Source organism: Anoplopoma fimbria, chromosome 13 (genome assembly GCF_027596085.1).
Source record: "Anoplopoma fimbria isolate UVic2021 breed Golden Eagle Sablefish chromosome 13, Afim_UVic_2022, whole genome shotgun sequence".
NCBI lineage: Eukaryota > Metazoa > Chordata > Actinopteri > Perciformes > Anoplopomatidae > Anoplopoma > Anoplopoma fimbria.
In genome coordinates, this window is record NC_072461.1 from 3147978 (window position 1) to 3161620 (window position 13643).

Here is a 13643-nt window from a genome sequence, read left to right on the forward strand (position 1 = left end):
CTCAAACGCCCTAGCTAACACATTTTTGTAATGCTAGATATGCCTGTTAGCTGTGTAAATATCTAATGTTAGCATAAAAAATATATATATACATTATGTGTAACAGTTCTTCCTCCATACGGTTCACCTGCCTGTCACTCTCTTTCAGTTCACTCCGGCCACTCCCAGTTCCACTTCCAGCTCACAGCCCAGCCCCCTCTCTCTCACCACACTCTCCCTCACTCATCTAATCAGCTTCATGCAGTGCACCTGTCTGCCACACCCACCTCATCAGCACCATCCCTCTCACCTGCTCACTCTGCTGCACCTACACCCTGCAGTATAAATGCCCCACTCATTCACACACTCGCTGCCAGATCGTTCGTTGTTTTCATGCTACACTTTCCAGCAATTTTCCCGTGGACTGATTTCCCGTTGCCGACCCTGCCTGTCTGGACTTCCCTGCCTTGCCTCTGCCCCGGTCAAAGTCTCAGCCTTCTGTCCCAGACCACGAGATTAGCCTCCGCTTCCTCTGGTTTCCGTCTGCCTGATCCCTTGCCTGTTTCCCACTGTGAGTCATATCCTGCCTGTCTGTCTGCTGTGTTCTCAGCTTCAAATAAAGCTCCAGAACTTTATCTGTCTCCTCGTCGTACTGCTCTTGGGTCCACACACCAACCGTGACATTATGCAAACACAACCCAATCTGCTTTCATCCATCCGCACAATGTTCAGCAGACGGTTATTGTACACTGTTTCAAACCATCGGCGGGGCTTGTAATGTGTCATCATTGTTTTAGAGCACCTCTGATATAGCCTACAGTACATTATGTACACACTGTGTTGTGTATTGAGAGGGGGCCCCTATTAACTGTTACACAACCGAACAGCATGCTGGGTACAGCTTGCTTTCCGTACGAGTTTGTGAGCTTTTGCACCCAAATGAAGAGTATAATCTGTTCTCTCTATACATCCATTGTCGGGGCTACTCCAGTATTGCTAGGAGACGCAACTATGTCATGGCAGGTGTATTTCTAAGGTCCCAATAAAGAACAGTATCAAGTGACAAGTTGTTTGCATGAGCAGATTGGAATCAATGGGTACCTCTTAGGGCAGTAGAAATATATTCTGCTTTTTAGCATAAATGTAAAGCATTTCCTTCTATCAGAATAGGGTTCTAAAATAATCATTTTTCTGTCGTACTACCTTACATTATATATCAACCTCGTTGTGAATGACTAAGCTTTAAGTACTATGTTTAGGAATCCATAAAAGTATAGTTTGAGCCATTTAAAAAGAAGATATGAATGTGTCAGATGAGGCAATATTGTCTAGTGAAGGATATAAAATGTTATTTTTTCTGATAAGGGTTAGTTTATACCATGTTATAACTCTTCCTGGCGCATGTTTTGATGAAAAGAAATATCAGCATTTATTGTTGGAAATTTTTACACAATCTGAAAATGTGCTAGAAACACTTAGAGGCTGTTTTCTAGTGTCTGTCCCCTGTATGTAGATCCCTGGAGCTCAAAGCCTAAGTGACAGCATGTTAGCAGAAAACTAAGAAAACAAATCAGACAACCATCATACAAAGAATGTATCAATGCGCTGAAGAGGCCGCTCATTCTGAAAAAGGGGAAAATAGTAAGAACACACACACACACACACACACACACACACACAGATGGAGATGTGGTCGGGCGTCGGGCCAGATGCTCCGAGAGAAGGAAACTCACATTCTTGAGATGGGGAGTCATCAAGTATCAGGTTCCATAGACTCTGGCAGAGAGTGGAGAGCCCCCTCACAACCCACCACCCACACACACACACACACACACACACACACACACACACACACACACACACACACACACACACACAGGCATAGGGGCACACTATAGCCCCGTCCTTTTAGTGTCTGCATGATGCTGAGTTAGCTGCATGAAAACACTGAATTGCTACCTTTTCTAATCTTGTCAGATCTTTCTGTAGAAGTAAAAAGGCAGAAGGGTCTGATCCTGCATGCAGCTTGGTATGATTAGTTTGATTTTGCAAGACTTTGTGTATTATCTATGAGAAAACCTTCGCACTCTGTAGTGAAGAAGCTGCTTAAAGACGAATGGATCCAGAGGAGTTTATTGGTTTGATCCAGTGTGAGGTCTACAGGTCAAGTGATCATGAGGAGAGGAAGGAAATAAAGACACAGTTGATGTGTCATTTCGTATCTTTCCACTAGATGTCACTGTCAACTTACTCTTCAAGTTCACTGATGCTCAAGTGGCTGTTAAACAAATCAGTGCTCAGATTTTCCAAAGTCGATGTGTACCATTGACTTTAAAGCCTACACAACTTCCATGTAAAGCTACTTGAAACATACCACTTTGTCACTAAAGCTGGAAGTACGGTAAATCTAAGTACAATACAATGGTTTGGTTTCAAGTTTTGAGATATTTATTGTCAAACTGTATGCACAACAAGACAGATATTTGCTTCACCATGTTAAAATTAGACATCCCACTGAGTACAAAAACTTCCTCAACTTTGTTAATTTCTGTTGTGTTACACGCGTAGAGAAATTAGCATGTTACCACAACAGAATTCCATAAATTCCTATTTTCTTGTCAAGAAACGCATACCGCTCCAGTGTTTTGTGTGAGTTTCTGCTTGTAGGACAGCTATATACAGGGAGACAGGTTTCAAAAAGCAGCAAAATAGTAAGGTTAAAAGTTAACTGCTTAAGGTAACTGGATGGACAGGTTAAATATCTGCTGATTAAGAACATGATGAACATTCTGTCACCCAACAGTTGCCATAGGTGCCTATGAACACTTAACTTCAAAGATTCCGGTAAAATTACAGTAAACAGTAAAATTAAAAAAAAGCTACAATGTCTCTTAGATCACCATCCAATTGTCAAATTCTGTTTCATGTTTCCTCTTCAAGATTTGAAAAATGACAAAAACACATAGCTGTTTGTCCTTCGTTCCTTTTTTAACGAGTTTAAGAAAAATGTTGGAAATCTTTTTCAGGCTTTTCCTTCTTCAGCGATGACAAGATGTCTGCAGCAGCAATCAATGCTGCTCATCAGCTCTGTAACTTTACTGTAATTGTGGTTAACGACTAGATAAATGCTAAAGGCATTAAATTCATTTGCAGAATCATGACAATCAAACAAAGGTATTGGGACAGATCACACCCAGCCCTATTTCATTTAATAAAACAGTCTGGCCCAAATGCAAATGTATAATTTGCAGTCTGGATGACGTAGTGACCCCTCCTTTTAAATGTCAAAATACAGGTTCAGCAATACATGCTAAACCTGTGGAGATGCTAAATGACAGTACTCTGAGAACAATAGCTCTCAGCAAGTGACTCAGCTTCTTGTGCACAGCCCACCACCCACCATTACATTACACTACAGTCATTTAGCAGACGCTTTTATCCAAAGCGACTTACAGGAAGTGTATTCAACATAGGTATTCAAGAGAACTACTAGTCACCAGAAGTCATAAGTGCATCTCCTTTCTTAAACAAGCATCTCAAAGCATAAACCAGAGCAAAAGTACAGTGCAGAGGCAAATTACTACGAAAACAATAATTGCAACAGACTAATCCGAATATAGTAAGTGCTACAAACCACTAGGAATAGGATAAGTGCAGTAAACAAATACGAATTCAATAAGTGCAGCGAACTGATACGAATACAGTAAATGCAACAACTAATACGAATGCAAATAAGTGCTACGAGGAAGGCTCAGGGTAGAGCGACAGTTGGTCGTCCAGGGTCACACCCAGATTCCTCACAGTCCGAGTTGGCGTCACCACGGCATCATCAATGGTGATGGACAGGTCTCGTTGCGGGCAGCCCTTCCCCGGGAGGAACAGTAGCTCGGTTCTCTATTCTGGAGAGAGACGTCAACAGGCTGTTTAAAAGACAGATTCACCTACAGAGCCAACAGGTCTGTAGACGACTCAGTCAACATAGCCCTTCATTTCATCCTCCAGCATCTGGAGAAATGGTAAGCTGGGCGGCTGTGGCGTAGTGGAGAGCAAGGTAGTTCTCCAATCAGAGGATCGGTGTGGACTGGATGATGAATGTTAGTTAGAGTCTGATGGTGGCACCTTGCATGGTAGCCTGTCATCAGTGTGTGAATGGGTGAATGATATGTAATATACTACTGATTGTAAGTCGCTTTGGATAAAAGTGTCTGCTAAATGACTGTAATGTAAGCCATGGTTTTATCAGTATTTGTTAAGACCAGTCTTTAGAATGGACCAACCAAATTTAAGACTAGTCTTAAAGACGCCTGGTCTTAGAGATGCACCTTGATGTGAATGCCCACGTGTTTCTAGGATATATTGTGGAGCTTATCATTTGCCGTAACATTATGGAGGATCAGAGAAAAAGAAAAGGAAGTCTTTCATGTCAAGATACAAAAATGGGAGAGCTGTAACAGTTATAGCCACACAAGAACATAATGCAGAGACTCTCTGTCATTCAGTACTGAAAATCATAATCTGATCATGCATAAATCTCACTATTGTTAATCTTATTGTCCACACCTCTGATAAAGTGCAGGCTAAATCCATCCATCTTCTGTAACCGATTATCCTATTCATTGACGTGGTTGGGCTGTAGCCAATCCGAGCTGACACTGGGCGAAGGACAGGTCGCAAAAATATCGCAGGGGAGACACATAGAGACAGACAACCCTTCACACCTACGGGCAATTTAATTTCCACAACCAACCTAAGTTTTGGACTGTGAGAGGAAGACGTAGAACCTCGAGAAAACCCACACTGACATAGGAAGAACCTGCAAACTCCAAACAAAAGGGCAGTCCAGCCCACAATTGAACCAGGGACCCCCATGCTGTGAGGCATGTTGAATGGGATAAACAGTGTGTTATCCTTAATGTGTTCTAGAAAGACATATATTTTGCATATGAAATTGCTTGAAAATTGGCATTTGGCAGCTGAAATAAAGACAAAAAGACCCCAGGGAGAACCAACAGACCCCCTGTAATGTTTGCCTCTTGTCTTTTTTTTTGAAGTGATAGTCCTAGAATGTTTTTGGGTGTGGCAAAAATGTTTAGAGCACAGTGTGAAGGATTCCTCTAGAGAGGGAGGTGGGGTTTTCTCTGCGGTTAGTTGCTATAAAAGCTGTCAGTTGAAACATCAGTAGCAGTGCTTGAGGGTAGCTGACCTGCATCTATTCTAGGACACATGCCTGGATCCCACTGCACAAAGGTAGGAGCACTTGTAAGAGTTTTTTTTCAAAGTCTTCAAATTAACTAATATTTTAAGATCATAGGTATAAAATTATTGTAGGTATAATTCCCTCATCTGAGAGCATTGATTTTGATGGATGGTAATTCAAATTCAGTGAACTGAATTCATTGACCAAAGTTAGTACCAAAGGAACAGTATTATATGCAGACAATAAAGCAAAATCTGAATTTAAAATGGATATTTAACATTTCTTTCTTTTTCTTTCGTTTTGAAATATTACACATTTATGTATATTTTTTAATTGCTTATAATAAGTACTGATGAAGACTCATCGCTGCTTATTCTTCTCTCTTCACAGGATATTCATCCGAATATCAACTGTTCCACTTCTCCTGCCACCATATCCACTGTAAGTCAGTGTTCACAGTTTAGATGCACAGCACAAGTTCCATGCTGTGTGTATTTTACTTGCTTCAAACTGTCTTGGAATGAGATTCTCTAATTCATTTCTAACCAAAATGTCTGGCTGCAGGAGCTCCAGCCCCTGATGGCTAACCCTGACCTGCCCTCTGAGCATGACAACTCCCAGGTGGACCAAAAGGACCCTGAGCAGCCAGGGACAAGAAACCTGCGGACGGCCAGGGCTCGCTTCCTCAAAGGAGTCTCCTACTTCTCTGGAGACATGAAGGTGTTTGGAAAATGGATGGAAAGTAAGTCAATACTCTTTTTCTTTTACTTGCTCTCCTGGCCAACAAAAATACAATATAAAATAAAATAATTGCTGGATGTTACATATGACTTGACACTTATACATTGTACCGCCAGTACACAATGTGCAACAAGTTTGATCTTTGTTTCAGTCGACAGACCTGTTGTTCATAAACAATACGGCTTCTGTTATCAAAAACAATAACTTTGTGATACAGATGAACCAGCTGGCATAACTTATGTCAGAGTCCCAGACTGTGAGCCTTAGAGAACTAAAGCTTGCACAACATTCAATGTGGGAAATCTATCAAGCAGCTCTGGGCAAATGTCAACGCTGTCTGTCTGTTCTTTCTTTGTGTCCTCCAGAGCAGTTTATCTTGCTGCAGTTGCTGGACTGGGTTTTGCGTGGAGCTGCTCAGGTGATGTTCGTCAACAACCCTCTTAGCGGCCTCATCATTTTTGCTGGCCTCATCCTGCAAAACTACTGGTGGGCTCTCAACGGCTTTGTGGGCACACTCTTTGCCACCATTTCTGCCCTTATTCTGCAACAGAACAGGTTTGAACAAACTGATGCTTCAGACATTAATAAATGAGATCTTGCAAAATAATATAAACACAACTGGATGATCCTTTCTCTTGGTAGAGGAAGGTGGAATGAGTGTGTAGGACAATTTTACACAGTTTTGTATAGCAAGATATGTTGAATTAATCAATTCAATTAACTTTTCATTCAGGGGTGCAATAGCTGCAGGACTGTACGGTTACAACGGGATCCTGGTGGGTCTGCTGATGGCGGTGTTCTCCAACAAAGGAGACTGGTACTGGTGGCTCCTGCTACCAAACATCTTCATGTCCATGATGTGGTGAGCAACCATAGTGACTATAAAATGATGCCGTGTTTTCATTGTATAAGAAATGAGAGGTAGATGTAAGAAAGTAGATAAATGAACCAAAACATGACATCTCAAATGTCAAAACTGATCATTTACTGTAATATGACCGTATACATGTCCTGAGGTCCCAGCACTTCCATTTGTGTCTCTAGATCCAGGTTTCATTAACCTGATCTCAGTCAAACATTGCTGATTCCATAAAGCAGCAAACCAATGATGATATATTATGTGGAGAGATCATGTAGACAGTATTACAGTCATGCTCAAAATGTGCTGAAGCAGCTATGAAGGTGATTGAGATACAAGCAGACATTTAAATAAATAAACTTAAATAATCATGTGAGTTAAATGTGGATTAAATCTTGTACAGGTGATGTTGTATCCTTGTGTATTAGCCCGATTGTGTCCAGTGCCCTGGCATCCATCAACAGTCGATGGGATCTGCCAGTGTTCACCCTGCCCTTCAACATCCTGGTGTGTCTCCACATGGTTGCCACTGGACACTACAACCACTACTTCCCCCAGGTCCTCATTCAGCCTCGCTCAGAGCTGCCCAACATCACCTGGGCTGAAATCGACATAGGCCAGGTCTGTGACAGGCCAGGATTTATTTATACACACTACACACCTCTTTGTGGGCTGGTACACTGTAGACACTGTGTTCCTTAAGATCAGATTTATTACCTTTGTTCAGATGGCATTTCAACATTATATAATTAAAAAGGTATCTGATCAGAATTTTCTATGGAGCATGTGTAATTACAATCGTACAATAATGAAGTGCATGTGTGAGTTGTATAGGGGAATCAAAGCTGACAGGAGAGTGACAGAAATCAATCAAAAAATTAGTGAAAACACCTAGGTTGTAAATCATGGACCAAGCATGTAACCTTTCTGTCTTTACCTCTACAGCTCTTCATGTCAGTGCCTGTGGGAATTGGCCAAGTCTACGGCTGTGACAACCCGTTGACGGGAGGAATCTTCATTATCTCACTCTTCATCTCCTCCCCTGTCACCTGCGCCCATGCTGTCATTGGATCTGCCGTGGGCATGGTTTCAGGTGAGAGAACGACACCCCGGCAGAAGAATGCATAAGTTCTTCTGTCCATACACCTAAACAGCTTACAACTTCAAAACAACTTATTTTGCTTCCTTGCGTGCTTTCAGAATGAATTCACGCCACAATCAATATGTTCCAACCACAAGATGAAATCCCCCCAAAATCCGTGCAAATATTACCAGGAGGGTCATCATTTATTAAGATAATCCAACCTTAAACATAATGTGTAATTTCTTTGATTGCTCTGATTTAACATTTTGCAGGCTTGGCACTGGCAGCACCTTTTGGAGACATTTACTTTGGCCTCTGGGGATACAACTGTGTGTTAGCCTGCATTGCCATCGGAGGAATGTTTTACGCCCTCACCTGGCAGGTGCATCTGCTTGCCATCACATGTGGTTAGTAGACACCCGGAAGTTAAAACACTATCTATAAAAACAAATCTATTTAGACAGGATGATATGTGACACGTGCAGCAATGGCAGGTATAGATATATCAATGTCATCTAACTATCTCTCTTCTCATCCTGAACAGCTTTTTTCTGTGCATACCTCGGCTCAGCCATTGCAAATATCATGTCCACGGTAAGGTTTTTCTCACTCGTATTTTTAAATCAGCCGATAATAAACACAAGTTATATACAGCAATGGTATTTTTTTTTTTTATCTACAGTTTGGTCTGCCAGCGTGCACTTGGCCGTTCTGTCTCTCTGCCCTCACTTTCCTCCTCTTAACCACGGGGACCAACAAGATCTTCAAACTGCCGCTGGCCGAAGTCGCCTACCCTGAGAAAAACCTGCGCTTCTTCTGGAAGCTGAAGAAGCAGGAGAAAAAGGAAAAGGCTGAGAAAGATAGGGAAGAAAGTGAAAAGCAGAAAAATGCCATCAAAGAAGAGATGATACTGAACGAGAAAGAGCAACTGAGGCTGGAGCTTGAAAGACTGGATGAAAAGAGAGCAGCAAGTGAGGCATCAGAGGGTAAAAATGACGAGACAAAGGTCAAACAGCAGTGTACTGAAGAAAACATCAGACAAAGTGATGTAACTGAGGTCATTGTTGCTGATAATGTTTAATACTGCATTTCTGCAGCGAGAGAGATTGACAGAGGATGGAAAGGAACACTCCATCTTGCAAAAATGTAATTGGCACCCTCCCAAATAACTGCACCACCAACCATGTATACCCTTCAGGCTTTAATTAACAAACACGTACACCAAACAAGCAACTTGTTTTATTGATTTCAAGAAAGCTTTGGACTCTATTTAGTGTGAAGGGCTCTATGAAATACTTCTACATTGTGGTAAAGGAGGCAAAGTGTATGATCTGGTTAAATCAATGTATTTAAAAAATAAGTGTGCTGTTCAGACAAACAAACTGAAGTGTTCATCAGGGTAATTTAAATCTGTGTATATAAATGAACTCGTGTTCAGTTCCTCGCCTCTCCCTCCCACATAGAGAGGTGTAGTGTCTGTTTTACGCTGACGACCTGGTTCTATTGTCTCAGGCCACGTCCACACTAACCCGTTTGCAAATGAATCCGCATATCTTTTTCTGCGTTTGCACCGAGCGTCCACACTACACAGCGTTTTAGGGCACCGAAAACGAATACGTTTGAAAACGCTCCCGAGGACGGAGAAGTTTGAAAACGCTGCGTTTTCCTGATAGTGTGGATGACGGAAAACGAAGAAGTCCGAAAACGATGACGTAGGCACCGGCGTTCACTATTTGATTGGTTCTTAGCAGTTATGACGTGTCGTTCCCTGATTCGTCACCCCCTTACCACGTGACCCTTTTCCGGAAGAGAACAACAACAACAACAGTCTTGACACCGATCGACTACCAGGTTAATTCAACATGGAGAATGTGGTATTTGTTACAAATGTTTGTACATAGACGTTCAAACATGTAGGGACTCAGGGGAGCACAGGTGACCCATGGCAACCTGGAGGGGGTTAGCGGTCTTTGGCTTCAGCTGAAATCAGCTGTTATGGAGAGATTAGAGGGGCGTGTCCAGTGACGTCATCAGCCCTACAGAACGGACTAATGACGGACTTGTGTTGACCAGATGTATGGACCCACAATCTAGTAAACTTTGTTTAATGACTGTTCATTTAAAGTACATGTACTGTCTGTGTGGGAGAGATAACTAGAGTTAGACCTGCAGTGTTGTAACTAAGCTTGAAAAATAAAACTTCTAAAAACTTCCACGAAATGTGTCTGTTTGAGTTTATGGAGGAAGAGTTTAGAGGAAGTTCTTAAGTAACCAAGCAACCAATGTGCGTCCTGTTTACTCCGGCATGCGCATGCCCAGTGTACGTGAATAGTCACGTGATATTCGTTTTCAGGGGAGCAAGTCTGGACGCACATCATTTCGAAAACGATGCTGAAACGATGTGTGGACGGAGATCTTAAAACAACGTTTTCATTTGAAAACCAGTGAAAACGGGTTAATGTGGACATGGCCTTATACTGAACAAGGTGTACAACAACAGTTGGACATAGTAGTTATAAAAGCTCTGTCACAACTGGGCCCTGGCAGTTTATATGAAGAAAACTAATGTCATGGTTCTTCAGAAAATGCCCCAGAGGTCAGGAGCACAAATATCATTTTACCATACATAACCATATAATTGCTTTACTATAAGGGTTAGACCTACCTTTGTTTAACCATAACAGCATAAGGGAGTTTCAACATGGCAGTGAATGCACACAATTTGTTCTGCACATCTAATGTAAAGTTCACAAATAAACTGTAAGGAACAAAAGCAAAAATGCTCTCCAGTGCTGCAGGGACTTCAGCCGCCGGCAGAGCTACGAGTGAGAGAACAGACAACAAAACGGAGAGCAAATGAGTGAGAGACGTGTGTTGAACAGATATATGGACCCATATTCTAGTAAATAATGTGAAAGTGTTCATTTCAAAGTAAATTTGATGTGTGTCTGACAGAGATTGAGCAAGACCTGCTGCATTGTAAATAGGTTTGAAGAATAAAACTTCTAAAACTTTTCACGAAATTTGTCTGAGTTTATTGAGGAAGATTTTAGAGTATCAAGCACGTGCTTTTAGTATTAAAGAGTAGTATAACAGTTTGTCGTATTTTCTGTAACCCAGCAACCAATGTACTCCCTGTTTACACCGACCTGCATGCCCAGTGTACGTGAATAGTCATGTGTTATTCGTTTCAGGCGAGCTAGTCTGCCGCTCCCAAAACTGATTCCCTGATGTCAGTTGGTGTTGAGTCTAACTCCCCCTCTCAGACACACTGTGACCAGTCCCACATCAACACTGCTCTCCAAACATCAATCAGAGTCAAACAAATTATAACAAAATATCAAGAAAAATAGAAACATTGGAAAGAAGAAAACAAAGCCAAAGTGATTTTTTAAATATTATTTGTATGTTATCTTTTGAATTGGAAGAATATCTCTCTATTGTCACAAGGAGAAAGCAGAGACACAACTTAACCAAGAACTGGCTCAGTGACCACAAACTGAAAATCAATATAAAAAGAAAAACACCATATTTGGTCACTGTTCGACAGGTGATTCTGAGACAGAGATGCACTTTCTCCTGAAATGTAAAACATTTAATGAAATAAGAAACATTTATTTTGATACATGCAATATTGTATTTCCAGATTTTAAAGAGCTTAATGGCATCTCAAAATGTAAAATTACTCCTTGGAGAAGGAGACAGGACTATGTTCCTGCCCAAAACTACCAGACACCAGAACAGCTTTTTTCCTATGACTCTCATGAACAATTAATCATTCATCCTCTGATTGGTACAACTCCATGTGCAATAACCCGGTAACTTTAAATTAAAATTGTTTACATATTTATTCAAGCAGCCTTGCACTCTGCATATTTGCACTTTTATCTACACTTCATTGTCGTTGTTTTTTGTGTTTTTATGTTCATATATATACTTGCATTTTATATTTCTGTGTACAAAATAGTTAATTTTTTTCTTCTTGGACCTCCTTGATTTTTTGTTTATTTGTCTGTTTCTGTGTATTAGTGACCGTAAGTAACCGGAGTACGCATACATGGCCAATAAAGTTGATTCTAATTCTGATCTGATTCTGATTCAATATGTATCAACATGCCACAACCTGAGGGACCGTGAAGGACTTCCCCACGCACACATATACATACACACACACCCACGAATGTGTTTGTTGAAATGTAATTTTGATACTGTATATAATGTATATCATCATCATATAATAATCATAATGTTATGTACATGTTGTGTTAATATTCATATAAACATTATGATATACTTTTGTATTTTGATGCTTTGGCAAAATTGTTTGCTTTTTTATTTTCATGTCAAAAAAGCCACACTGTATTGAAATGAATTGGATACAGCACGTTTATAATTTAAGGGCTGAATAATTGCAAACTATTGTCTGTTGGCCATAAACTAATATAATGACGTATAAATGAGATTGGCATCTGACACACCAGTCTTGCATGCATTCTAATAACTGTACACTGTCAATTGTACACTGCTAAAACGCACCACCCAAATTTTAATTAAACTATAAATCAAGCTCCAATAAAAAATCTCGCTTAATGATAGGTATTCTTAATTAAAAATAAACTTTTCCAATCAAGTACTTGGCTGCCAAATACTTTGCTCCACCCTTTCTTAGACAGTATCACAAAATAACTGGCACTGTGGACTGTTTGCTTCAACCGAAAGGGTCAGGCTGTCCCCATTGCCGGGAAGGGTGGTGCAGGGGAGGGTAGCACGTAACCTTTACTTTGTGATCTGTACAATAACAATGTTTGAAAGTATTACATCTTGTACTTTATCGGTTAGGTTTTGGATGGAAGACAAATTTGATGTTCCCCTGTCCTCCAGAAATGCTGTTGAGTGTTTTTATCGGCGTGGCCAAAATGTTTGTCCAGTGCCTTTTAGATAACCTGTTCCTTATAAATAGCCCACTCAAGTTTCTAAGATTCTCCCATACATGCTGACTGGGTTTGAACCATCTCTGAATCCACTTTCTTCTCCTTTTGACTTTGTGTGTCAAGCCTTTGCTGCTTCTTTAACATGTCTTCAACTTTTTTATTTATTTAATTAGAGGCAAAATCACATAGAATCAACATTTGACAAACAATTGTTGCCATTGCATATTGCTTTGAGTTTGCCGTTGACATCAGTGAAGACCAGCTGATCATATTTTTTATTGTTATTTATTCTTGCAAAATTAAACTTTTCCTTAAAACATGTCCATCCTAAATCCGGTGTGATTTGTGGATGCAACAATAAGCTTACCGGATCCTAGCTAGTCACATATTTTAACAGACAGATATGAGAGTAGAATATCTATCTTCTTATCTTTGTAACTCTCAGCAAGAAAGCAAATGTCTAATTCCCAAAATGTCAAAACACAAACACACACACACACCCCAAACACACACACACACACACACACACACACACACACACACCCCAAACACACACACACACACCCCAAACACACACACACACACCCCAAACACACACACACACACACACCCCAACACACACACACACACCCCAAACACACACACACACACACACACCCCAAACATACTAACACACACACACACACACACCCCAAACATACTAACACACATACACACAAGCAAGTGTGTCTTGGATTAAAGAGCAGCAAACTGAACTTCTGTCTCCAGCATCATCATTCAGACCAAGAGTTGGGGGAAATAGGGAGAGCATTCTAACAGATGCACACTCCGCGATTGCAACCTTGAGTAACC

At 40.8% G+C, this 13643-nt stretch overlaps 1 protein-coding gene across 1 annotated transcript; it reads left to right on the top strand.

Moving 5' to 3' along the window:
• The first annotated feature begins 5202 nt into the window (after positions 1-5202).
• Positions 5203-8941, top strand: slc14a2 (solute carrier family 14 member 2). The gene is made up of 9 exons (XM_054611756.1): positions 5203-5226; positions 5741-5918; positions 6283-6472; positions 6651-6779; positions 7205-7397; positions 7722-7869; positions 8133-8267; positions 8405-8454; positions 8543-8941. Exons 1-9 carry the CDS (start codon positions 5203-5205, stop codon positions 8939-8941), a joined length of 1446 nt encoding a protein of 481 aa, XP_054467731.1.
• Positions 8942-13643: the final 4702 nt, after the last annotated feature.

Excerpts from the sequence above, each read along its gene's own strand:
- slc14a2 (XM_054611756.1), top strand. The coding sequence starts at position 5,203 with ATGCCTGGATCCCACTGCACAAAG. Across the intron at positions 6,473-6,650 it reads CTTATTCTGCAACAGAACAG|GGGTGCAATAGCTGCAGGAC; the intron begins GTTTGAACAAAC and ends CTTTTCATTCAG. Across the intron at positions 7,870-8,132 it reads TGCCGTGGGCATGGTTTCAG|GCTTGGCACTGGCAGCACCT; the intron begins GTGAGAGAACGA and ends AACATTTTGCAG.